This window comes from Lissotriton vulgaris, chromosome 7, assembly GCF_964263255.1.
Source record: "Lissotriton vulgaris chromosome 7, aLisVul1.2, whole genome shotgun sequence".
Classification (NCBI taxonomy): domain Eukaryota; kingdom Metazoa; phylum Chordata; class Amphibia; order Caudata; family Salamandridae; genus Lissotriton; species Lissotriton vulgaris.
In genome coordinates this window covers 1,728,073,174-1,728,097,421 of record NC_141695.1, presented here as the reverse complement: position 1 = coordinate 1,728,097,421, position 24,248 = coordinate 1,728,073,174, and the positions used below count along the sequence as shown (strand labels likewise).

The following is a 24,248-nucleotide window of genomic DNA, read 5'->3' as shown; positions in this document are numbered from 1 at the left end:
CCCCTCAACCATGTACACTTCAGTCAGGAAAGTGATGCCCTCAAAAGGAGTGTTTTTCAGATGTCTGCCTTAAGCATAGAGTACACAATCCTTTCTACCAAGCCTGTTCTCTCGAGTTTACCTTGAAAACACCCTCCAAAAATGTTTCCTCTTCACAAACGGTGAGTGCCGAAAATGTCAACAAAACTTTTCTTTGGTGAAATTCAACTTGCTTAAACTGAATAATTATTGAGTTTTGGTGGAAAGTTCTTTCAAGAGTAACACCGTGCCCATCTGTGGGGACCTGGTGAGGGTCTCCCTGAATGCTCCCCTTCACTTCCAGCTGTGCCCCTGTTGGATTGACATTCTTCTGGACTCTGACATGAAGTGCCTGTCTGATTTTTTTCAGTAATAATAGCAACAACCCAGCACCATCCGCATAGGCCCCGCCCCCGTCTCTTGGAATACCACACTGTGGTGGAGGACTGGCCCTGGTCCACCGGTCACGCAGACGAGAGCTGCAGCATCACATCTCAGCACAGCTGGTTTTTGGCCAGATGAGGGGGGCTTGCCACTTCCTAATTTAGCCCAATATATTTAGCCCACAGTGAATTTACCAGGGTTCTAATTTCCTAGGCAATTAAGCTCTGCATCCTGGCTCAGATACCCCGAAACCAGTCCCAGGATGCTTGTTTCTGGTCCAGGAAGGATCTGGCCTGGCAGTTCAGGCCGTACTGTTCCCATGAGGAGCCGGGTCAAGAATGATTTGCATATTGCAGGGTCCAAAGTGGGTTGGCAAAGTGAGCAAAAGAACGATGGACTAAACCCAGCTCTCTTGACTGGAGGTGAGTGGTTGAAAAGTTTCAGCGCTCCATCCATCATCTTGTTGTGTTTGCTATGTTCACCCTAAGTCGCCAAGGGTATGCCCAGATGTGGGTCTCTTGCTCGCTGTTCCACTAGATTCAAGCTAGCCAGGTTGATGAGGGGTGATACCCCAAAACTGGTCCCAGGATGCTTGTTTTCAGTACTGGGAGGACCTGAACCAGTGCTTTGGGCTTTCAGACGGTTTTGCATATGGCTGGGTCCAAACTGGGGTGGCATAGCGAGAAAAAGAACGATGGATTAAACCCATATCTATTGACTGGAGGTGAGTGATTGAAAAGTTCTGTACTCCTTTCATCATCTTGTTATATTTGCATCATTGCATTTGAGGCCTCGGCCTAATGCAGCTCCATGACTATCCGGCCTCCAGTATGTAGCCCTGTGGATTATCAGCCCACCACATACTACCAGTGTTTTACATGGGCAGCTCCTGTCAGGTACTGAGTACCTGCACTTCTTTAATTTGAAGGAGAGAGAATCTGGATTTCTCAGCACAGCTGCAATACATTATAATGGATGAGTACCAGCACTTCCCAGGAGCAAGCAGGTAGTCTAAAGAGAGTAACTTCACGTGTCAAAACTGCTTCAGTGCATTGCAATGGATGGATGAGTAATGGCACTTCTCAGGAGTGAACAGGTTCTCTAAAGAGGAAGTACCTGCACTTCTCAGCACTGCTGCATACATTACAATGGACGAGTACCTGCACTTTTCAGGAGCAAACAGGTACTCTAAAGAGAGAGTACCCGCACTTCTCATCACTGCTGCAGTACATTACAGTGGATGAGTACCATCCCTTGCTCAGGGGTAAACAGGCACTCTAAAGAGAGAGTGCCCGCACTTCTATTTTTCCATTTAAAGCACTGTTAACTACAGAGCTGGGACCATTAATACCAGTTCTACATTCTGAGTATTCCTGCTGAATCCCCCTTGTTTATCTTTCCACATTCTGCTCGCCTTCAATCCAAGCAATATAGTTGGTGGGCGGAGCTAGCTACGCACACCTGCTATAGTTTCCTTCTGGGGTCTTTTTACTCTGAATCCTGATGATGAACCCGCATCCTTAAGGGATCAAAACACCACCGCCTACTGTCACAAACCTATGCTTTCATCCTATTACTGCATACACAGGGGGCCCGATTCACAGAACTAATTTAAGACAAAATTCTAAACTTACTACCATTTTGGTATTCACAGAAGGCACTTACTCATTTCGGTATTCACAGAAGTTAGGACTCCTAACTTTAGGGCTCCTAAATGCCTTCTGTGAATACCGAAAGTCTTAAAGTTAGGATTGTTCTCAGTTTAGGAGTAGTAAAGTTAGGAGTCCTAACGTGTGCCTTCTGTGAATATCAAAATGGTAGTAAGTTTAGAATTTTGTCTTAAGTTAGTTCTGTGAATCGGGCCCAGGGTGTGTGCCTTAGAATTCATTCTGATTCACTTTTATTTTGTTACATTCATCTCTTTGTGTCTCATTTCTGAGAACGTTTGTTCTCAGCAGCACCTTTATTTATGATTTCTGTTGATATCATTTTGCTGTGATTTATTAATACATTTCATTTTATTATTAATTTAATTTGTTTTATCCTCTTGTTGCTAGGACCCATTGCTCTTTGGCATATACTGGCTGCAAAGACAACAATAACCTCCTACACCCAAACCAATCTGGGTTCCGACCTAATTTCAGTACCAAGACAGCTCTTGTGGAGGTCTCCAAATTTATCAAGGGCACTCTAGACAAAGGAAGAAAGGTCTTTCTGATTATGTTGGAGTTATCGGCGGTCTTCAATACTGTCCCTCATTCTAGACTCTTAGGGGCATATGTAGGTAGCATATGTAGGTATTTTAAAAAAATACAGTATTAACCCCTTGCATGCTCATGACAGCCCCCGGCCATGATGCGTCACGCTGCGTGTGTGCGGAGGATGGCTGGGGGCTGTCGGAATCCCGCCCACTTTTAAAAACACCCGCAAAGTGCGAAAATTCATGCCGCATGCAAGGTATTAATGTAATGTACCCCTTAACAATTTAAGGCCTCATTACTATGTCGGTCGGAAAGACTCTGAACAGCATTCGGATTTTCCTAACCCGTATCAGAATCCGACCGACTCGGAAACATTTCCAACCGTCCGATTACGATTGAAGGTAACCGTTCGGTCTTTCCGACTCAGTTCTGACCGGCATTTGGAGACTCTGAGTCGGTCGGAGCTAAATCCTACAGCTCTACGAACTACGTTTCTGACCGACGTATTACGGTATCGGATTTGGACAGCCTTTCCGAATTGTTAGTCTGACATAGAACGACTGTCGGAAACTGATTTGGGGGCCTGTAGCAGGCCCCCTTTACCTGATGGCCTCCGGTTGGGGCCAGTGGGGGTACTCATGGGACCTCTCTTTACAACCATGTGCAGTGCTTGCAACAGGGTTCAAGGTTTTCCTCAACCATCCCTTTTATCAATGGTAGACTCTGTTGTCGGTTGGAACACAGGATGCCATTGAAGTCAATGGGAGTCCGACTGAACGGTGTTCAGAAACATCGTAATTGGTCGGTCAGACTCGCCGAACCTGAGTCGATCGGAACCGATTCTGATAAGGAGTAGGTCAGAATGCATTCCGACCAACATCATAGTGAGGCCCTTAATACACATAAACCAGAAATTTGCCCCAGCAGAATGAGGTTATCATTGCCATCAAAGAATGATTTTGATGGGGCACGATGTAACAATAGTGGTGACTTTGTGACACAGCAGGCCCTGGTGAGCTACACAGGCTGGAGATGGCCACTGGATTGGTAGGCAGGTGTATTGAGCTTACATTGTAGACAATGCTGCATTGCATAACACCCCACATGAATCCCCTACTGAACTGAACTTACCCACAAAGTGCTTGGGTGGGCCAGTTTATCCAGGGGGTTGCAGTGGAAGTAAAACCAGCCATCCTCCTACCTCAATTGTCACATGACACCTCCAATTTCTATCAAGCTATAACAAGAATGAAAATCAAATAATTAATCAACGTTAATTTTCAAGAGATATCCTGAACTGCAGCAATTTGGTATGCAACTCCAGTAGACTGCTACCTAAAATTACTTTTTTCCAGGAGCATAGATTATTGGCATAAGATAGATATTGAATAATGTAGGGCTGAGAGCAGAGCCTTGGGTCATGCCAACTAGCAAGTCTTGAACTTTGGAGGAGAAAGAGGGCATCCAGACTTCCTGGGTGCTTTCCTCCAAAGAAGAAGTGAGCCACTTCAGAGCTGTACTGCCAATACCAATTGATTGGAGTCGAGATAAGGGGCATATGCAGGTAATCTCCATTTTGCGATTCTGAAATAGCGATTTTGTGTCTATGTGTGTGTGTGTGTGTATATTTATACTGTATAGTCTATGTACATGCTATATGCATTTGATACAATACAGATATTGCAGGTTAAGGTCATTCACCAGTGTGAAGTCCTTGGGTTGCAGAAAATGTAACTACTGTTGCCAAGGAGTTTCTTCTTCAGGTTCCCTCCTTTCTCTCTACGCGGTCACTCTGCAAGGATCTTTTTTAAGGTAGAGTTTACATTAGGTAATTGTTTTCCGTTTCTTGTGCCTTATTGCAAAGACTAGCCTCTAATTGTTTTCCTTTTGTACACAAACAGGTTAGGTAAGAATTATAAAATTATTTAATGATTCCCTCTAACTGTCATGTTGGGTTTAGTTTTCTGTAGTTTGTTGAATACAATAATAAGAAGAGTTATAAAAAAACATGGAGTTAGTTCAACACGGTCCCATGGCATCAAAAACAAAACACCTGTGCACTTCACATGTAATAACTTTTATCCTCTTTGTGGTCGGCACTTTATTTCCATAAATGTTCTTGTCGGAACAATATTTATCATTCGCAGAGAGCTATGTTGTGTAGCCAGTTCAAATTTTATTTCTTAAAAGACCATGCTTCACAGCCGACGCGCGTTTCGCCCTATGCGGGCTTCCTCAAGGCTTCTTTACAACATATTACGCACTACCCTTCTACAGTCACAGGTTTGTCAGAGTGCGTAGTTCTCAATATAAGATTCGTCAATAGTATAGTCCAACTTGTTCAAACGTGTGAGATATGTATGATCTGATCCTCTGTGTTATCAGTACTCATGGAGCCATGATAAGTTCCATCGTAATAGTCCACACTTTCATCCACACGCCATATACGATTTCCAGCATGGTCTTTTAAGAAATAAAATTTGAACTGGCTACACAACATGGCTCTCTGGGAATGATAACGATTGTTCCGACAAGAACATTGATGGAAGAAAAGTGCAGACCGCACAGAGGATAAAAGTTATTACATGTGATGTGCGCTGGTGTTTTGCTTTTGTTGCTGTGACATTCTGCTGCAGTTGTTGTGGGCACGAAGTCTTCTAGATGCTTTAGGGCGATGTGCATCAAACACCAAGGATGCACTCAATATTGAATGTGTTGAACGTAATATTTGGTTGAAGTATTTACAATAAGAGGACGCCATTTGATGTGCAGGTCATTCAATAGCAAATCCACCCTTCTCTGTTTTCTATTCGTTCCCATGGCATATTAGCAATGCAGCTTTCTGACATACCCCCCACAACAACCCAGAACAATATTTTGCCTTACAATCAACAAAGTACATAAAATATTCATTTTATCAGTAATTTTCTTTGCAGTTTTTGAGCTCAAATCCTTTGAAAAATGTGTTTCTAGAATTAAGTCTTTACTTCACCTCGCTGAACATGCACCAGCTCTTTTTTATATAAATTAAAAACTGAAAAATCATAGTTGTTATGTACACATTTTTGTTGTTTTTATTTCTTACATCATATCGATAAATGTATGTCAAATTGGAGATTGTGTTACCAATTACACTTCTAAAAAGTCATAGTGCCCAATTTCAGCAACATTTAGAAGAATTCCGTTGCATAACATTGGATTGTGCACATTAGCACCAGTAGATTTTAAGGCACAACAAATACAGTGGAAAGGTGTAGTATAACATCACCACCATTTAAAGATGAAAACATACTAGCACCCAGACCAATTTATAGCATCTGATTCAATATCTACATCCTACAAGTATTGTGGTACAACCTTCTAGAAGCATCTTTAACTATATTACTTGCAAAGAACAAATATGGAACTTCCTGCATTTCATCAAATGTATTTAACCTTTTAATGGCTTGGTGGAATTCACTACATAACTCTTTCTTACTCACATCTCTTGGAGACTGACTTTAAGCAACTGCCTCTCCTTGAATATCAAATAAATATCCAAAGAACCCTTCTTTTGGAGAAAGGTCTTATTAGGGGACAAAGGACTCACAATTTTACACATTTGTGAGATTGTAAAATAAATTGGTGGAGCACGCGCCCCATTGGCCAACGAAGCATCCAACCCATGATCTGACCTTTATACAGAAAGGAATCTGTTCTAAATAATATTCAGAATACTCTCTTGGATCCTCGCCAACGCTTTCCTTTGACCTTGAAATGTAATTGAAGTATTGTAAAGATTACTTTTGAAACCCCTAAATGTAAGGTTTTCTTTCCCTGAGAAATGCTGTATTTCAATGGAAGACATACACCAAATTTAAAGGCAGGTGGTAACATCTGCTCAATTTTCTGCTTTCTTGCAACTTGACCTTAAATTTCAGTCCACACTAGAAAAAGATTCCATGTATACCATCAGAATTAAGAAGTGGGGTGAGGTTCGGATCAACAATTTACAGAGCTTGAAGATTCTCTGCCACTTGATATATTTGGTTTATTAGATTATTAAAAGGGAAATATTCCTGAGTCTGTTTATCCAATAATAGTGAAAATAGCTAAATTGTGCTCAGACAACAGCAACTTTCTAGTGAATTGTATGTAAGTGTGCCTGAGTTACCTCTTCATTAATAAATGAAACATATCTCTAGTTGCCAGAATTTGGTAATAGACATCAATGCCCATAGCTACTAAAGTTTTGACAGCCATTCATGCAACACTACTGAACCTAGTGTACAAATAAAGGTAATAGACACTATATTTTGCGTCAAGTTGTGTCACGCAAGTGGTTCGGCAGTATTTGAGCCTGTGTGGGCTCAAATGTATATCTCTCTTAAAGTACTGCTTAGCTGCTTAAATCATTACCAAGTAACATGATTACATTTTCTGCCTTTCCACTGAAATCGAGGGTTTAGAAGAAATATTGAAAGATAATTCCAATGGAATTTTATTTCCCAAGGCACAAAGTGCAGCATTTTTTCTATTAGGGCAGTGTAAGGCCTAGTATTGGGACAGTTGTTCTAAGAGGTGAACTGCACACTGGTAATTCACAGAAATATTGATACAGTTTCACAAATGTACACAGATACATTACAGACACACCTGGAACTATCTTAAAACACTACACATAAACCTCTCATTGGATACTCCATAAAATGTCAGATTCTGCAGAGATGTATGTGCTAGTCATTATCCCCATATACCAGTAGTTCCTGAAGATGGAAGCGAGGGGAAAATGTAGTAGGTAGCTTTATTTTCTTTGGCTGTGTCTTTGACACACAGTAATGTCATTAATACATGGCTAATTGTACAGGATGCTCTGTTTGACCCAGACCACAGACCTTCATCTTTTAGGATAAAGGTTTCAGCTATTATTTAAACTAGAACTTAAATAAATAAAATTACAATCCACAATGCTTGTTTCTAGCGAGGGCCTTCCTTCCTTGTAAACGTAGGTGGTGTAAATAGCAAAAAGAAGATAAGATGCCTCACAATATCTCAGTTTCATTCCGTGGACCACTCTGGGCAGTCGAGCAACACAAGCTGGAATGTTGCAACAACTAAGCACAAAAAATGGAAACACCTTTCTCAAAAATTCAATTTTCATTTCTACCTTTCCTTCCTGTGTTTTTACCACTACCAAATATCCGACGTTGCAGCATCTCCCTGACCAGCAGAAAATGCAGGTAGCATTGATGGAAGTATTTCACCACCCACAACTCCCAATTCACCACAACCTAGAAGGCATTCACAAAACACAATGCAAATCAACGGACCTGTGCTTTGAGCGTGCCTTCTTAATGGTCATTGAACACAATAAATGTAGGCTATGTGCAGTGGTTGAATAAATAAAGTTGAAATATTCTCTCTAGGTCTGTGCATTTTAAATCTCTCTTCAGAATTTCTAGAACATATTTGTTTTTATGGCAGTGATTGTTTATGTTGGCGAAGGATGCTGTCTATCAGAAATGTATGCCAACCAATCTTCTCAATGTTTTCGCTGTATGAATCATCAATTAGCTAATTGGTCTCATATTATGTTGAGTTGTCCCAAAATTTACAAGTTTTGGGTAGATCTATTTAGTTATTTGGAGTATGAATGTAATATTGAATTGGCTGTAAATGACAAATTAATTCTTTTCGGATATGATCCTGATCTTTCGCTCATAGATCCAATGATAAGATTCTTATATATGGCAATGGCAGTAGCTAGGTTGCTTTTATTGCAAAAATGGCGAACAGATTTGATTCCCTCTGTTTTGGAATGGGGTCAAAAGATGAAATTTGACAAGAAAAGTGAACGTATTCTTTTTCATTACGGGTGGGAGGTGCTAAGAAAGTCAACAAGGCATGGGGTATTTATTTCGATTAAAACAGGGTTGTGAGACTGCCTTTTATATGCTTAAGTAGGTAGGGTTGTGGTTTTGGACTTTTGTTATTGTGTAAATGCATTTATTGATCTTTGCTCTGTGTATTATTAATGTATTATAAAAAAAAATGATTCGCCCTAAGGGAGATGTATTAATGGTTTAATGATGCATATGTTTATGTTAAACATTTCTGGCTTCAATAAAAAAAAAAAAGTGGTTGTTTATGTTGTCAAACTGTTTGTACTGTGCTAAGTTCCTTAAAGAGGAAATCATATTACATGGATAATTGCCTGGCATACATACATCACAGAGTATTTTCAGAGATCAAGACAGCTGCAAGGAGCATATGCAAAACTGTATTACATGCACACTAGCGCAAACATCCCCTACACACACACACACACACACACACAGACACGTAAACACCACAGACAGTTAAAATATATCCCTAAATCGATAATCAGAGGGCACCAGAAATAAGGCAATAGGCATTGCAAATCTGACTATTGACCAGAAGTGTGCTAAGAGAGTTATATTACTTCACTGTTATATTGATGCCAATTTCAATCAGCTCTTTTCATTACATCTTCTCGTACAGGTGAGATGACGAAGTAGGGATTCCTGAATCAATGCCTCACTCTGTCATTGTAATAAAGCAAAGACGTCTGGTTCCATGCGCTGTCAGTACTTAAGATCCATAAACACCATTACCATTACATTATAAAAATAAAATGATACAAATTTTTGAAAAACTCAAGTTGAGATCTCTTTCTTTGCAGCTTCATATCAGAGGAGTTAGTTGACCAACAATTGTGGCTTTGTTTTTTATCGCCATTTGTATAGAGATTCCAAATCTCTTGCCCTCTGACAATTTACACAAGTGTGAATGGATGACACCTGCAATCAACGATGTCAAATTTAGTTGTTTTGCATTTGCTCCAACAGATAAACCTCATTTCAAATGTGCCAACAAGAATTTGCCCGGGAACAGGGCAATCTACACTCTTGGAATGCTGCCCTGCTTACTTAAAACCCTTCCGAAGCAAAATTTGGTTCCTGAGGTTGTTTCTTCTCACTGGTGTTTTTTGTGAGTCTTCCAGGAAGACATGTCTCTTCTTAAATAGGCCGCGGGGATCAGAGGAATTGGAAATTTCCCATCACATTCAGAAGCTCTTCTTGACGAATGTATTTGAGATTTGCCCCAATCAGGGAGGAAATCTGTCCCACCCTCCAGAACAGAAACATTTTTAAAGTGTTATATTGGTCACTGAGAATTTGTTGTCATGCATCTTTTCCACCAGCAGCCATTGTGATAACATTATTGCAACAGAACAAGTTCCAGCCATTGAAACAAGCCTCTACAGCTTCTTCTTGAGAGTTTGATGAGGTCATGGTGAGTAGTGGCTCTTCTCACAACGGTGGAGGACATGGTGGCTCCCCATTTATCGCTGGATCAGCTTTCTTGATGTCTGTCAGCTCCTCATTGGGACCTTTCTCCACAGTTGGTTCAGCTGGGCATCTTTCAAAGTCCCGGGAAATTTCTTCAAATGTCCGTCCCTTGGTCTCTGGGACTTTGAAGAATGTGTAGATGAAGAAGATGAGAAGCAAGATAGCGAAGATGATGAAGACATAAGGGCCACAGCCGTCCTGTTTGAGATTAAAGAAAAGAATATGAAACGATGTAAGCATGTTCGCATAGTCAGAGCGGATATGCAAATTTTATAATAGTTGTCCACCAAGGGCGCCAAACGCATACTTATCCAATGTTAATAACGAGAATAGGGGAAAATTTGTGGTAGTAGGGAAAACATTGGAAGATTCCCCACAAGATAAAATAACATAAATCTAGCTGTCAATAATTTTACCAAACCTTGGGCAATATAATGCCAGCCGGTCGGAGAGGGTTCTGTAGGCCAGACACAGGCGCATCCTCATTTGGCATGCCTTAGTAAATCCAAATTCAGAGACACACATAAAGTATATAAAATGGCATCAAGCTGATCCAGTATTTTTGTAAAGCGCGAACAGTTACCCGAAGGCATCCTGGTGCTGGGGGCCGTCGGGAAGATTAAGCAAGGTATTGCCCTGAGTCACATGATGCTGGGCTGACCTGCAGCTGATCGAACTGTGAGCCCCAGATTCCAGCGGCCGTCGGCCTGGCCGCAGCGCCACACCTCTTACCTAAACTAATCCCAACCCACAACTGATGCTAATCACACAGCACATCCATGGCTATTATGGAGAACATTTTGAAGGAAACTCAATTTTTGACCCAAAAATGACAGTTAACCAATTTCATCAAAAGGATCACTCTTCATTCACGAGCAAAAGAAACAATTGATGGGGGGAATGTGGAACAATGCAAGCATTCACCCCCAGTCAGAAAGATTTGGGCTTAATCCATCATTCTTTTGCTCACCACGCCACCCCAGTTTGGACCCAACCATATGTATATCAGTCTTGGCCCTGTTCCTCATGGGAACAGTCCAGCCCAAACTGCTAGGCCATGTTTCCCTAGACAGGAAACAAACACTGGGGATGAATGCTTGCATTTTTAAGCATTCCATCCATCATTTGTTCCTTTTGCTTTTGTCGCCCTAAGTGGGAAGGGTATGCCCAGACATGTGTCCCATGCTCACTGCACCACTGGATTCAAGCTGGCCTGGATGATGAGTGGAGAAGCCCCGAAACTGGTCCCAGGGTGCTTGTTTCCGGTCCAGGGAGGAGCTGGCTTGGCAGTTCGGGCTGGACTGTTCCCATGAGACATAGTGTCAAGACTGATTTACATATGGCTGGGTCCAAACTGGGGGTGGAGTGGTGAGCAAAAGAACAATGGATTAAACCCAGATCCTTGTGACGGGGGGTGAATGCTTGCTTTACTCTGCATTCTGTCCATCATTTGTTACTTTTGCCACCCTTCATTCATGGCAGCTTTGAAGATCTTCTGAAGAGACCCACATATAGCAACTTCAAAGTTACCTCATGGCTATTTAATTAATTTCCCAACATGACCCACAAGTCAAGGGCAAACTTGATGCAGTTTTGCAGACCACTTGAGGCGCTTCTTCATTGACACCACTGTTAAGTTTCCACAGAACTGCATGTTCTTTGAACAACTGGGCTCTCCCTTTACAGAAAGGCTGTAAACCCACTGACATCCACTATTGCTTCTAGTTCATCTGGTCTCCAGGTACATGAACTCCAAGTACTTACTGGCTGCACTCACACTGGCTGTAAACACGGCTCTCCCTGAACTCATCGGCTGCACCCACACTGATCACAAATTGAGCACAGTCATTATGCATGTGCTCCACCACACTGGATATAGGCTGAGCTATCCTATTCCTCTTGGGAAATACTAATAGTGACACAAAGCTTAGATGCCCTTAGTTTTACAGGTTTAAGATAACAATAAATACACATTCACAGTAAGTGAGAACTCATTCCAGTTTTTGGAGAACACTGGCTTACCGCTGCATATTGGAAAAGCATGGCCACAAGGAAGTTGGCTGTCCAGTTGCAACATCCAGAGACAGCCATGGCGATTGGCCGTGGACCTTGGCTGAAGAGTTCTGCCACAATGAACCAGGGGATTGAGCCAGGTCCAACCTCAAAGAACGCCACAAAGCCAAATATCGCCACAATGCAGACATAACTCATCTGGAAGATGGTCTCCTATTGAGATAAAGTAAAGCAATGATAGGGCACTGGAAGGGTTCAATATGGAGGAAGCAAAACACAGATTCAAAACAATAGGTGATCACATGTGTGTATGCATGCCACTCACACACACACACACACACACACATTTAAACATATATATAACAACTGGTTTACTATCATACCAACAACATGTTTCCCGTGGAACCCTCTATGTATCATCTCTAAGTACCACGTCATCGAGTCTAAGGTGAGGCCTTAACGCACTAGCACAAGATATGGCAATTAATGTTTGTGGGACATTGTTTTGGTCATGTAACCATCTTTCTCAGGTCTGTCATGTGTACCACCTTTCCTAGCCTTGACCTTCTCTGTATCTGGGTCAGTAGGTTGGTGAGAGGATCTAGAAGGCCTCACCTTGAGTTTGAGTGCAATGGTCATCAGAATGGCACAGAAGAACATCCCACCAAGTCCTGTCAAGTGAAGGGTACGGCGTCCTGCTCGCTCAATCAGAAACAGCTGTAATGTAAATATTTAGGAAAAAGACAAACAGGTGTATACAGCATGAATAACTTATCTCAACCCAGACAATACCATTAATTGATGCATAGCTGCCAGGTTTCCAATTTGGAAAAAACAATGTATTGACTCAGTTAAGTAGCTCTGAAAATGCGTTCTTCATCTCTTCGCGCTGCAGTCTTTCTGATTACTTTATGGATGCCCTTCTTTTAATGCACCATTTTTCATTGTACTTATGGAACTCTTCTTCTTTAACTGCCCAACCTTTCCCCATCATTGCCCAATGGAAAAGATACTGAGTGATTTACAAATGGGCCTCACCGAGACAACAGTGAAGAAAACATTGACAGCTCCGACACCAATGGTTGCGTAAACTGGGTAGAGAATACCGGCTTCTGTGAAGATCTTTGTGGAGTAGTAGAAGACCTTAGAGAAGAGAAAGAAGATATGAAGGTTTTCAAGAAAACCAGAACCTAAATCTACATTTTTCATCAATAGATTTTCTGAGTTGAAACACGGCCATAATGTAACCACTCCACTAGTTTGATGTCAAGGAAGAAATTGTGTCATATCTCAGAAGTGCACCATCAAATCCTATCGCCAATTGTCTACAAACTATTCAGACTGCTTGAGTTATAGGCATGAACAAACGAGAGCCAATCTTACATGTAAAAGGTTTACAACTTAGAGATCTTAAGACCATGGATTGGCAAGAAAAAAGCATGTTATTTCTTCCGAAAGCTCACCCTGCTTCCTAACATTCTGTCTTTACATTGATATTGCACTAGTCCCAACTGTGCCTTTTTTAGAAAGATGTTACAGTCAGTCGTCCTAAGGAGGCTGCTGTCAGGTAGGGTACTCAGTACTGTTGTTCTTTTGAGGCTATATCACTAATGTTGGCCAACCTTTTAGAGGTAGGGGAATAGTCTTTGTTTAAATTCTGTGTATGCATTCAGGTTAAACTAAGTGGCTAATCCCAGATAGTGTTCAGCGGATGTATGGATGTGTGTTTGGCTTGGTGTGCCTCAATCTAGCAAGAGGAATAGATCTTCAGGACCAGAAATGCGTTGTATATTTTTGGATAGGACTTACAGCATTGATGCCAGACAGCTGCTGAGAAAGCTGCAGCACTATGGCGATAAAGATGGGTTTCCGGTACTTGCTCAGGCGGAAGAGCTGGATTATAGACACTGGCTTCTCCAGTGACATCTTGGCACTCTCCTCCTTCATCTCCAGGATGTCCTTTGATACATCGTCTGTGCCACGAAGCTTTTGCAGTACTGAGGACAAGATGGTAGAATGAAGATAAGTTGATGTGGAGGCTCTCATGCAAGGAATATCAACTTCTCCCTTCCTACTAACTCTATCTTGCATGTCTCAGCCAATTTATTAACATGCAATGTCATATTATAAAAAGTTCTACCACCCATAATAATATCACCATGATTACCAGAATACCAATCCCCCCTATTTTTTAAACAGCTCACAGAAGCCCCAGCACCATCAATATTCTCCAAGAAGTTTCAGAAGCCCTATTGAAAGCTTAGTCCTCCTCCACAGTCATCCACCACATATTTTAAGTCAAAAAATCCTCAATAGCCTTCCTCACAGTGTTAGAAACAAACCCAATTAACCTCCCAACATGCCTCTGAAACCCCAGTACACTCAATAATGTATCAATATGTGTCAGAACAGAAGGCCCACCAGATTTGATTATCTCTGATAAGTCATGGGAACCCCCAACACCCTTAATCTCAGGACAGCACTCAGAACCCACACTGCCATACTCCGTTATCTGCTGAGAGGCAACAGAAACTCTATCCCCCTCAATAATCTTCAAAACATTATGGGCTACCTCACCACACTCAAACTTTGCCAATAGGTCTCATAACTACAATCACTCTGAGTAATCTACCATCAAGTTTCAGGCATTCTCACACACTCAAAAAATGTCCTAATTATTGTTTGACACACCACCATCTTCAAACATTCTCCCATGAAGCACCATCAACTCTACCACACTCAGTAGTCACCCCATAGGTAACAGAAGGATGGCTGCCTTCAATAGTTTGCCAACAGAATTAGAAACATCACCACTCAAAACAATCTCCAAACAGTCATCTGAAGCCTACCAACTTCAATAATCTGGCAGTAGATGTCAGATACTCCACCACCCTCCATAATCTCCCAGGTGCAATCACAAGCACAGCCACCCTCTACCAGTGGCTACCAGGAGCCCCAGTACTCTTAATGATTACCAATAATAGGGCTCTAGAGAGCCCAACATAAGATGGCCACACCGTGGTGTAGCCCTGTGGACCAGAACATAATATCCATACAATATCCTGCATCTATGCACCCATCTCAGCCGTGAAAGCTATGCCTTGTGTTTGTGCTGACTTTCTGTACGGGAGGCAACAAAATAAACATGCCCTCGAGGCGATGCAGCTCTGATAGACCCACCTAGCCTCCCTGCAGCCTCACCACATGGCGGTGGTGCCGTGCTGAAAGACAAATCATTCTGCTTGCTGACAACAGAGCTAAACCTCGTAAGTTGTGCCGCTGTCGATAGACTTCCCCTGACTGACGACTTCCCGGACCTGGCAGGTGAGCTGTGGGAGACTACTCTGTGAGACACAGGAAGCACGGGGATGGGGGCCTGCAGAGTGGACCTGGCTTCCACTGGAGGAGCCCACAGAGGCTGGTGTCCTGCTGTTGGACTGAGTGGAGGAGGTGCTGGTGAAGAGTGCCGCGTAGCCTGGGTCCTATAGCCGGGCTCCAGACACCACAGGTCTTACACAGCACCAGTGGGCCATGGGCTGCATGAAGATGGAACTGCTGGTAAACGTCGGAGGATGCACATTCTTGCTGCACAAAGATTGAGGGGGAGCTGTGCGTAGAGCTGCCCTGTAGGATTTTGGCAGCCTATTACTCTGACCAGGAGAGATGCAGGTGAGCTGGCCGACTCCCTGTAGTGTGCTGCTGAGGGCCCAGACAGGAGCCCACTGCATCTGAGGTCAGCACTGAAGAGGATTTGGGCCAAGAGGACGTGTGCAATGGTTAGTGCATTATTTGGGGGTTTGAACACAATGCTGCCTTGGGCGTTGCAGAATGAACTCCTGCGGGCCCTGAGTGGTATTGGACGGCCCTGACAGCCAAAGTGTGGCGATATAGGGCGATCCTTGGGCACCACGTGCACGTGTTGAGTGTCCATGCCTCCTTACCTGCTGCTTTTGTACTCGGTGGTCCTCATGGTTGTGTTGTTGGAACTGTACTGAGCGGGTTGGTGGTGGCTGCACTGGTGGGACTGGCTGACTAGGAACATTGGGCCCACCTGCTGCCATACTGACCTGTCCTACTATATCCTGAGTTGCTACGCTTCCCAGATATTGTCACCCAGTAATTTGTTCTCTCCCCTCTGGGTGGGCCTGCACTCCCGCCATGGGAAGACAGATAAGCAGAATTCTCACCTAGCCTTGTGCAAGCTGACCCCACGGGAGACACTATCGAAATCTGAACAAGAGGGGCCGCCACAGGCAGGCAAAATGTTGAAGGCTATGCTGTTGGCCATGCCGCAGAGCTTAATCTATTAATAACAACATCGATACCTTGACTCTCAGAATGGATCATATGGCAACAAAACTTGACAAACAGGTGGTTTCCATAACTGAGGCTAAGCAGCATATATCACCGACTGATGATACACTTCAGACCACGAGAGAAACTTGTCTCAGCATGGACATCCATGCAGTTATCCAGGCTAAAAACAAAGATCTTGAGGTGTGCTCTTGCAAAAACAATATACGCATTATTGGGTTACCAGAAACCACCAACATGGTGAGGATGGAGCTATTTGTGAACAACTGCTGGGTGATGTCTTTGGTGCTGATCTCATATGCTTATTGTGGAGCATGCCCACATATTTCTGGGGACACGGCCACCTTCGAGGGGCCCCAATCCCCTGTCATTGAGCAGCTGATGAATTATCGTGATCATGGCACAGTGCTCCGCTTTGCAGGAAAAAAAAATGATCCAACATCAGGGCAATAAGCTTGCTTTTTTCCCGATTGTACCTCGGCAGTCCAGGGTGCATCACACAAGTTTCTACCTGTGAAGAGGAAGCTACAACAGAATGGTGTAGGGTAAGCTGTGATATACCCAACAAGGCAGAACATTGACTTGAAAGACGGGCAGAAGATATTCTCAACTTCATAAGCAGCCTTAGACTTTTTAAAGAAAGAAAGCAGCTGTTATATACGGAGCCAGTTGCCAGGGTGCTTGTTAACAGTCTCACCTCAGACCATATACAGATCTACAGGGGAATGGGGCACGGCTGCCTCTGTTGCTGTTCCTCTTTGCCCTCCGGAGCCACTGGCTTTCATTACTCAGACAGGGGCACACAGCGGTGGCCTTGCACTTTAGACTACCCGCTGGTGATTCGTTATATGCCAACGATATGGTGCTGTATGTCAGTGATCCAGAGGTTCATTAGACCTAGCTCATACCTGAAAATTTGCAAGCAGCACTCTGGGCTGAGCATCAATTAAGAAAAATCATATTTCTTACCCTTTACTGTTACCACTGTCCAATACCCTATGGAGTTTCCTCTTCAGTGGTGTTCATAGCCGATTAAGTGTCTTGGAGTTTAGGTACGTAGAGATCCGGACTTTGTTGTGAGGTATAATTACGGCAGGATGATCTCAAATTGGAGGATCGAGTACGGAGGTGGTCAAGATTGCCTTTATCGCTAGCAGATCTCGTAGCAGTGTTAAAAATATTGATATTGCCTCAGCTTCTGCACGTGTTCATTAATATACCGATGCCCCTCACTCAGGCCTTCTTCAAAACACTACATCCACCCTAATATTGCTGGTCTGGGAAACAGAGGTGAACAGCATGGCATAAACTCACACTTCCTTGTGACCGGGGAGGGTTCAATGCCCGAACCACCTCCTTTACTATCTGTGCACCCAGGCTCAGCATGCACAGTACTGAGTGCACACCCAATGATATACTCCACACTTGGTGATCAAGCATGATGATGCCTATCCTGTGCCGCTCTCATCGCTGAGCATGTGAGGGCGGGATAGAGTTGCTACCGTTTAGCATTAGTACCATCAACTGTACTCTGGGGGCTTGGCAAGCACTTTACAGGTGAGCAAGTAAACATCCGCTCCTTGCCCAATGCATTCACTGGCTTATCACCCTGCTCTGTCTCTTACGCCTGAGCCGAAGGTGTTGTTGCTTTTATCGGTGGAGGGACTCTAAGTGATGGGGGATGTATATCCGGATGATCACTTTGTTATCCTCTCGGATCTGCCGCAGAGGAGTCACCTCTCGTCCTTCTTGCACTTTACACATGTGAGGTTACAGGATGCCCTGCATGTACATTAGCCATCCTTTCCCCAGATCCCCCCAATTTGCAGTTGCTTCAGACTCTGTTGACCAGGTCCACCCTTATCACTGCTCTCTACGAAGCGGCACAGGCTGATGGAATGCTAGATACACCACTCACCGAGTCTGACTGGACCTTTTTCTGTGCATTGGCTGGGCTGCTCACTAACAATGGAAATTTGCGTATTATTCATTTCAAATGTTTGCACCAGATGTACTATACACCTACACAGCTGGTCAGATTTGGGCTTAGACTTGAGGACAAATGTGAAAGATGTGCTGACTTCCTACACTTATCCTAGGGTTCCCCAAAATCGATCAGTCCTGGGAACAAATTACGCAGACACTGACGGCTTTGACGCTGGAACCAGCACCCTGCTTCCCCCGCACATGTCTGTTGGATTATATTAAACCTCTGCAGCCTGTCAATCAAAGGCTGGTTGCTGTTACTCTTTCGCTAGCTAAGATATGGGTGGCTATTAACTGGGGGGGAAAATTTGTATCCAACACTGAAACAATGGTTCTGAGATGTCGCCTACTGCAGAAACCAATTAGAGACCTATGCAGACGAATTGCCAAAGATCTCAAGTCCTAAGGACTTTTAGGCACCCATGACAACTGCTTATCTTTTGATATTGACTGTGGAATCATAGATTGGGTATGTCCAAGATATGGTGAGAATTGTTCCTAATGTCAACACTGCTGGTTTTCGCTTTCTCTTTCTTATAATTTGCGACTATGTGTCAGTAGGTAACTATGTCATTTACAGGGCTGCTCCGCAGTTGTGCAGGTGTGTCTTGTTGTTTTCTGTATGACTTCTAATGAAATGTTTAATCAAAAGCTATAAAGGAATGATTATCAAGAATTATCACACGCCCCAGAACACTTTCTAACATACCAAAAAGTTGTCAGACTCATACCACTCCTACTGATACATAACAGGTGTCCCACATCCTAAATAATATTCTGACATTGGTGCACCCCACCATCACATTCATTATTCTCTTGACAGTGGTCAAAATCCCAACCTCCTTTAACATTTCCTAACAAGGCCTATACCTTTACCTCCTACAATAATATACTGACAGTTGTCCAGAGGCCCAGCACATTAAAATACTCTTCTTACAGGTAACTGAAGCTCCACCGCTCAGAGTAATCTCCGGGCAGGAAAGCGCCATTGCTTTCAAAAGTCTTCTTATACACCTTCGATAATCTGCAGCCGGCGGTCTGGAGCCCTCCACTTTTAGTAAACTGCGCAGTGGTCCATGGGTCCGCCGCCTTCAACAATCTCCTGACCATAAGCCTGCCTTCCTGGATAATCCCCTGACAAGGGTCCAGTGCCCCAACACCCTTAATAATCTGACTGGTTCAGAGTCCTTCCACCTTCAATCGACTCTTGACCGGGGTCAGGAAACCCACCACCTCCGATAATCTCCTGAAACGGATATCGCTAAGAATTTATCAGCAAGCAACTGAGTTTGTAGCTGGTACCGTTTTGTTGAGCTCTAGAGATCTAATTTAGACTAGGGCAAAGTTTCCCCATTTCGATTAAACAGTTCTGTCTCATAGTAGCGGTTGGTGTTGTCGAAGAGTGGTGGGAGGGAAGGGGAGAAGGGGTCGGAGGACGACAGAATAAAAAGAAAATTAAGAAAAAAGTACCTGTAGCTGGCTCCATCATGCTCTTCTGCTCCTCTCACCTGCAGGCACAGGCTCCTAGACTCCACTGCGGCCAATCCTGAAGCTGCTCTCATGCTGCTAGAAGCAACATCAGGATTGGCCTGAGCGCTCTGAATTTGGGCTCCCAGTGAGACTGGGAACCTGTGCCTGTTGTCTCCAACCCGACAACTCAGCTCGGGATGGAGACAGGGTGCATAATGGTTTGCCCGGCCTGAGATGATGGACCAAACCATCATGAGCACTGACAACTGTGCCAACCACTCCTCCTGCAGCCTGTCATCACCCATGGCCCTGACCCAAGGACTCAGCAGGAAAGGAAAAATAAAGCGATAATAACACGAGTCTTGAGGCAGTCGGCGGAGGAGGGGGGAGACGCTCTTCTAGAAACAGTTTGTTCTTATTGTCTTCAGCTGTGGCCCACCTTTCTGCCTGCCTGGAGTTTGACAGGGGCCCTCCCCATAGAAAGAGACTGAAAACCTCACGTACTGGCTTGCGCTCGCTCTTCCTCCTTCTTCATGATGAGCAGGAATCGAGGGCTCTCCGGGCAGAAGGGGAGCAGAGCGATCTGTATGAAGGCCGGAAAGACAGTGAAGGCCACAAGAAGGGGCCAGAGGCGCTCAGAGCCCATGATGACCTCCAGACCGAAGATCTGCGGAGAGGACGGTCAACAGAGGGAAGGGGAGGATAGGGGGCAGAGGGGAGGTAGGAGGTAGGGGGAGGGGAGGGGAGGGGAAAGTGTGAGGGGAAGGGAGGGGAAAGGGGAAGGGGAGGGGAGCAGAGCAGAGGGGATGTAAGGAGGGGAGGAATGGGTAAGGTGAGGGAAGGGAAGGGGAAGGGGAGAGGCAAGGGGAGGGAAGGAAAGGGAAGGGAAAGGGGAAGGGGAAGAGGAAGGGAAGGAGAGGGGAAGGGGAAGGGAAGTGCAAGGCAGCATGGGATTAGATTAAGGTCACCAGAAGTGAGGGGAAGGGAAAGTGGAAGCAAAAAAGGAGGAGAGTGTAAGAAAGTGAGGAATGGATAACGGAAGGGATGGAGTATAAGGAGGAAGCTCAGATGAAGAGAGGGTGGGAGAGAGACAATTGGGGGGAAACAATGACAAAAGGAGGAGGAAAGGGGGAGAGTGATGAAGTTAGGTAAATACATTGGTATTATTGGCATTGTTTGATACTCCAAAGCTCTCACATTTGGCAAGAACAGCGCTCCTGGTGCTCACTTTATCGACCTTGACAGAATAAAATACTGGTTCAACAACAGGGGGACTAGTACCTGTTGTTCCAGGTTTCACACTCATCTCTACACCAGGTATACATATCCACTATCCTATTCTCCTGCAACACTCTTGTTTCATTTGCTCTATCTTATAACTGTATTTTCCTTAACAAGTCATCAGATTTTTTTTCCAAGTGTGGATAATTGCTTCAAGATTCACAACAACAACAACCCATTGTTGACTGTCTGCTTCCTCTGCCTATTACAGAGCTCGGTGGGAGGAGTGATTCTGGAGAGAACAAGAGAAGCATTACATTCCTAAATTACAATCAGGCAAAAAACCTTTTTATCTTTCCCCTCTGATATCTTTTTGGTGATCCTCGAACTCCATAAATACCCTAGGGGGGCTAATTAACAAAATAATTTCAAGTCTCTGGATGCAGAGGAACATATCTACACATGGCTCAAGTCACAAAAAGAGAGTACTTCAGGAAGCTGCCACTGTCCCATTTGTGTTAAGATTACCCATGGAATACTTTGATGCACTCATTCAAGAAATTCACCCTTTCTCCAGCCCAACTTGTGAGCAGATTTTGACTTTAAAAAGAGAAAAATACTACTTCACAAGGTGTGAACTCTGAATACGGACCCAAGAATATCGATAGGACACAATATTGAAGACACACCATCGAAAACAAAAATATGGAAATATAAGTATTTACATTTTCTAAGCTTAACTCCACATATACGTACCTACGTGGTACATATATATATCTTCAAGGTCTTTGAATGTGGAGTTAGGAATATTAAATCTATACTTCTCTACATGCACTTTCCCTTTCGATATTTTGTCCCTCAATATTCTCTCTTCGATATTCTTGTATCACAATAATCTGGGGGTCAATGTTCAATATACAATCGACTACTATACATTTCAATTCTCCAGCTTGAAACTGCATGGCAGAATATGACCAAGGACCAGAGAGTCTGTCATCTATACCATATACATGACACAACAATAGAACACTTCATTTGTCTTAATCCCAATTTACTTGACCTGTGGAAGAATATTTTCCATCATCATTTAGAGTATCTGGCATCAGGACAATCAAGAGTATCCGGCATCAGGACAATCAAGAGTATCCAACATCGGGACAATCAAGGAACTCTGCAATTTTTGTTTTAAAGGTCCCTCGCACAAATCAATATGGACTGTTATGAAACATTTGGAACTGCTTCAAAATTACTTATAGAACTTTTTTTTCAAAACAACTTTGTTGACAAAATGTGATCATGGTGCACCAAATTGTAATGTTATGTTTTTTTTTTTAATGAAATCTATCTGAAGGTTTGTAGACCTGTCATCCTTGGCATGGTACTTTTTTTTCCCTTCGCTTGTATTTTCTATGCCAAACTCAGTTCTGTTTATGTTATGTTATGTTATGTTATGTTATGTTATGTTATGTTATGTTATGTTATGTTATGTTAATAACTTTTATTCGGCGCACAGCTGCCCCAGCGAAGGGGCGTCCTGGCGCCTGATCAGGTACAATAACATAACAGGTCAGAGCTGAAAAGGAAAAAGAATCAATTAACAGAGGCGAACAGGTGGGTTTTAATGGCGCGCCTAAAAAGAGTTAGGCTATTTAGGGCACAAATGTGTACAGGAAGGGAATTCCATAGATCAGCCGCCAGCACACGAAAAGAACGTCCTCCCATCCTACTCAGTCTGAACCTGGGCTTAATCGCCAGATGGTGAGATTCAGACCTGAGGGACCGCGTGGGGACGTACGGAGAGATGAGGCTCGCGAGGGCAGGAGGGGAGGAAAGCTTCAGGATTTTAAATGTCAGACAGAGAGCCTTAAATTTGACTCTCTGTCTGACCGGAAGCCAGTGAAGGGAAGTCAGAACAGTGGAGACAGAACATCGTCTCGGAAGGCCCACAATGGCCCGTGCAGCAGCATTCTGCACCCTCTGAAGCCTGGTAGCCTCAGCCTGATTAACTCCAAGTAGCAGAGCACTCCCGTAGTCCAGCCGAGAAAGGATAGAGGCCTGAACCACCAGTTGCCGCGTGGGAGGGTCGAAGAACTTGAGGATAGGTCTCAGTCCTCGCAGAATACCAAAACAGGTAGCTGCTGTCTTCTTTGTATGACTGGTGAAAGAGAGGTTAGAGTCCAGCCAGACCCCCAGATTTTTAACTTCGGCCGCTGGAATGGGGGACACCCCCAATTCGGGAGGCCACCACTGGTCTCCCCAAAGTTCCGCCTGCTTCCCTAAAATCAGGACCTCGGTTTTCTTAGCATTAAGCTGTAAGCAGTTGCTACGCATCCAGTTGGCCACAGCTATAAGTCCTGCACGGAATCTGGGCGCATTCACCTCAGGGTCCCCACTAAGTGTCACCGCCAGCTGCGTGTCGTCGGCGTACGATGTCATGGTAAGGCCACATTGCCTGACGACAGCAGCCAGCGGTTTCACATACAGGTTGAATAGTGTGGGGCTTAAGGCAGAGCCCTGAGGGACTCCCAGACCCAGAGAGTGGAAAGAGGACTGGCCAGGTGGAATGGCTACTTTGAAAAACCGGTCCAAAAGGAAAGAGTGGAACCACTGAAGAGCCTTCCCCACAATACCTACTTCCTCCAGACGCCGCATCAAAATGTCATGAGACACCGTGTCGAACGCGGCGCTCAGGTCTAACAATAGGAGCGCCGCAGTCTGCCCCGCGTCCAGCACTGACCGCAAATGCTTGGTCATAAAGAGCAACGCAGTTTCAGTGCTGTGATGAGAGCGAAACCCATTTTGACTCTCGTCAAGAATATTATTACGAGAGAGATGGGCAGACAGGATGGAGTTTACGTGTGCCTCAGTGACCTTGGCGGTCCAAGGCAGGAGGGAGATGGGCCGGTAGTTCTCCGGGAGCAAGGGGTCTAGGTTGGGTTTCTTCAGAATAGGGCTGACCACAGCTTGCTTCCAGGAGGAAGGAACCACGCCCTCACTGAGGGAGAGATTGATCAGATCCAAAATGGGCTCACGACAGAGGGGCGGGAGAAGAGTAAAAAACTCCGGCTTCAGCGGGTCTAAGGGAGAACCAGATTTAATTTTGAGGCTCAGAGTGTCAAATGCCTCTTTAGACATGGCCGGCAAGGAGGACAGAGTTTCAGAAACCGAGACCTTCACATCACTAGGAGCAATATATTGCCTGTATGTACTTTTTAAGAGACCTGTTAATAATGGAGATTTTCAAGAATGGGAAAAAAGGAGAAAGGAAATTCTGTTAAAATACAGCACT

At 44.1% G+C, this 24,248-nt stretch overlaps 1 protein-coding gene across 1 annotated transcript in view; it reads right to left on the bottom strand.

Moving 5' to 3' along the window:
- Nucleotides 1–9,418: 9,418 nt before the first annotated feature.
- Nucleotides 9,419–24,248, bottom strand: part of LOC147706468 (solute carrier family 2, facilitated glucose transporter member 3-like) — a 54,547-nt gene continuing 39,717 nt past the window's right edge. Inside the window, exons 5-10 of the mRNA XM_086932979.1 lie at nucleotides 20,243–20,405; nucleotides 13,778–13,965; nucleotides 13,007–13,111; nucleotides 12,584–12,685; nucleotides 11,978–12,181; nucleotides 9,419–10,153 (exon numbers count right to left, since the gene is read on the bottom strand). Of these exons, the coding sequence (XP_086789105.1) occupies nucleotides 9,917–10,153; nucleotides 11,978–12,181; nucleotides 12,584–12,685; nucleotides 13,007–13,111; nucleotides 13,778–13,965; nucleotides 20,243–20,405 (999 nt within the window). The 3' untranslated portion in view covers nucleotides 9,419–9,916. The remainder of the gene's footprint in view (nucleotides 10,154–11,977; nucleotides 12,182–12,583; nucleotides 12,686–13,006; nucleotides 13,112–13,777; nucleotides 13,966–20,242; nucleotides 20,406–24,248) is intronic.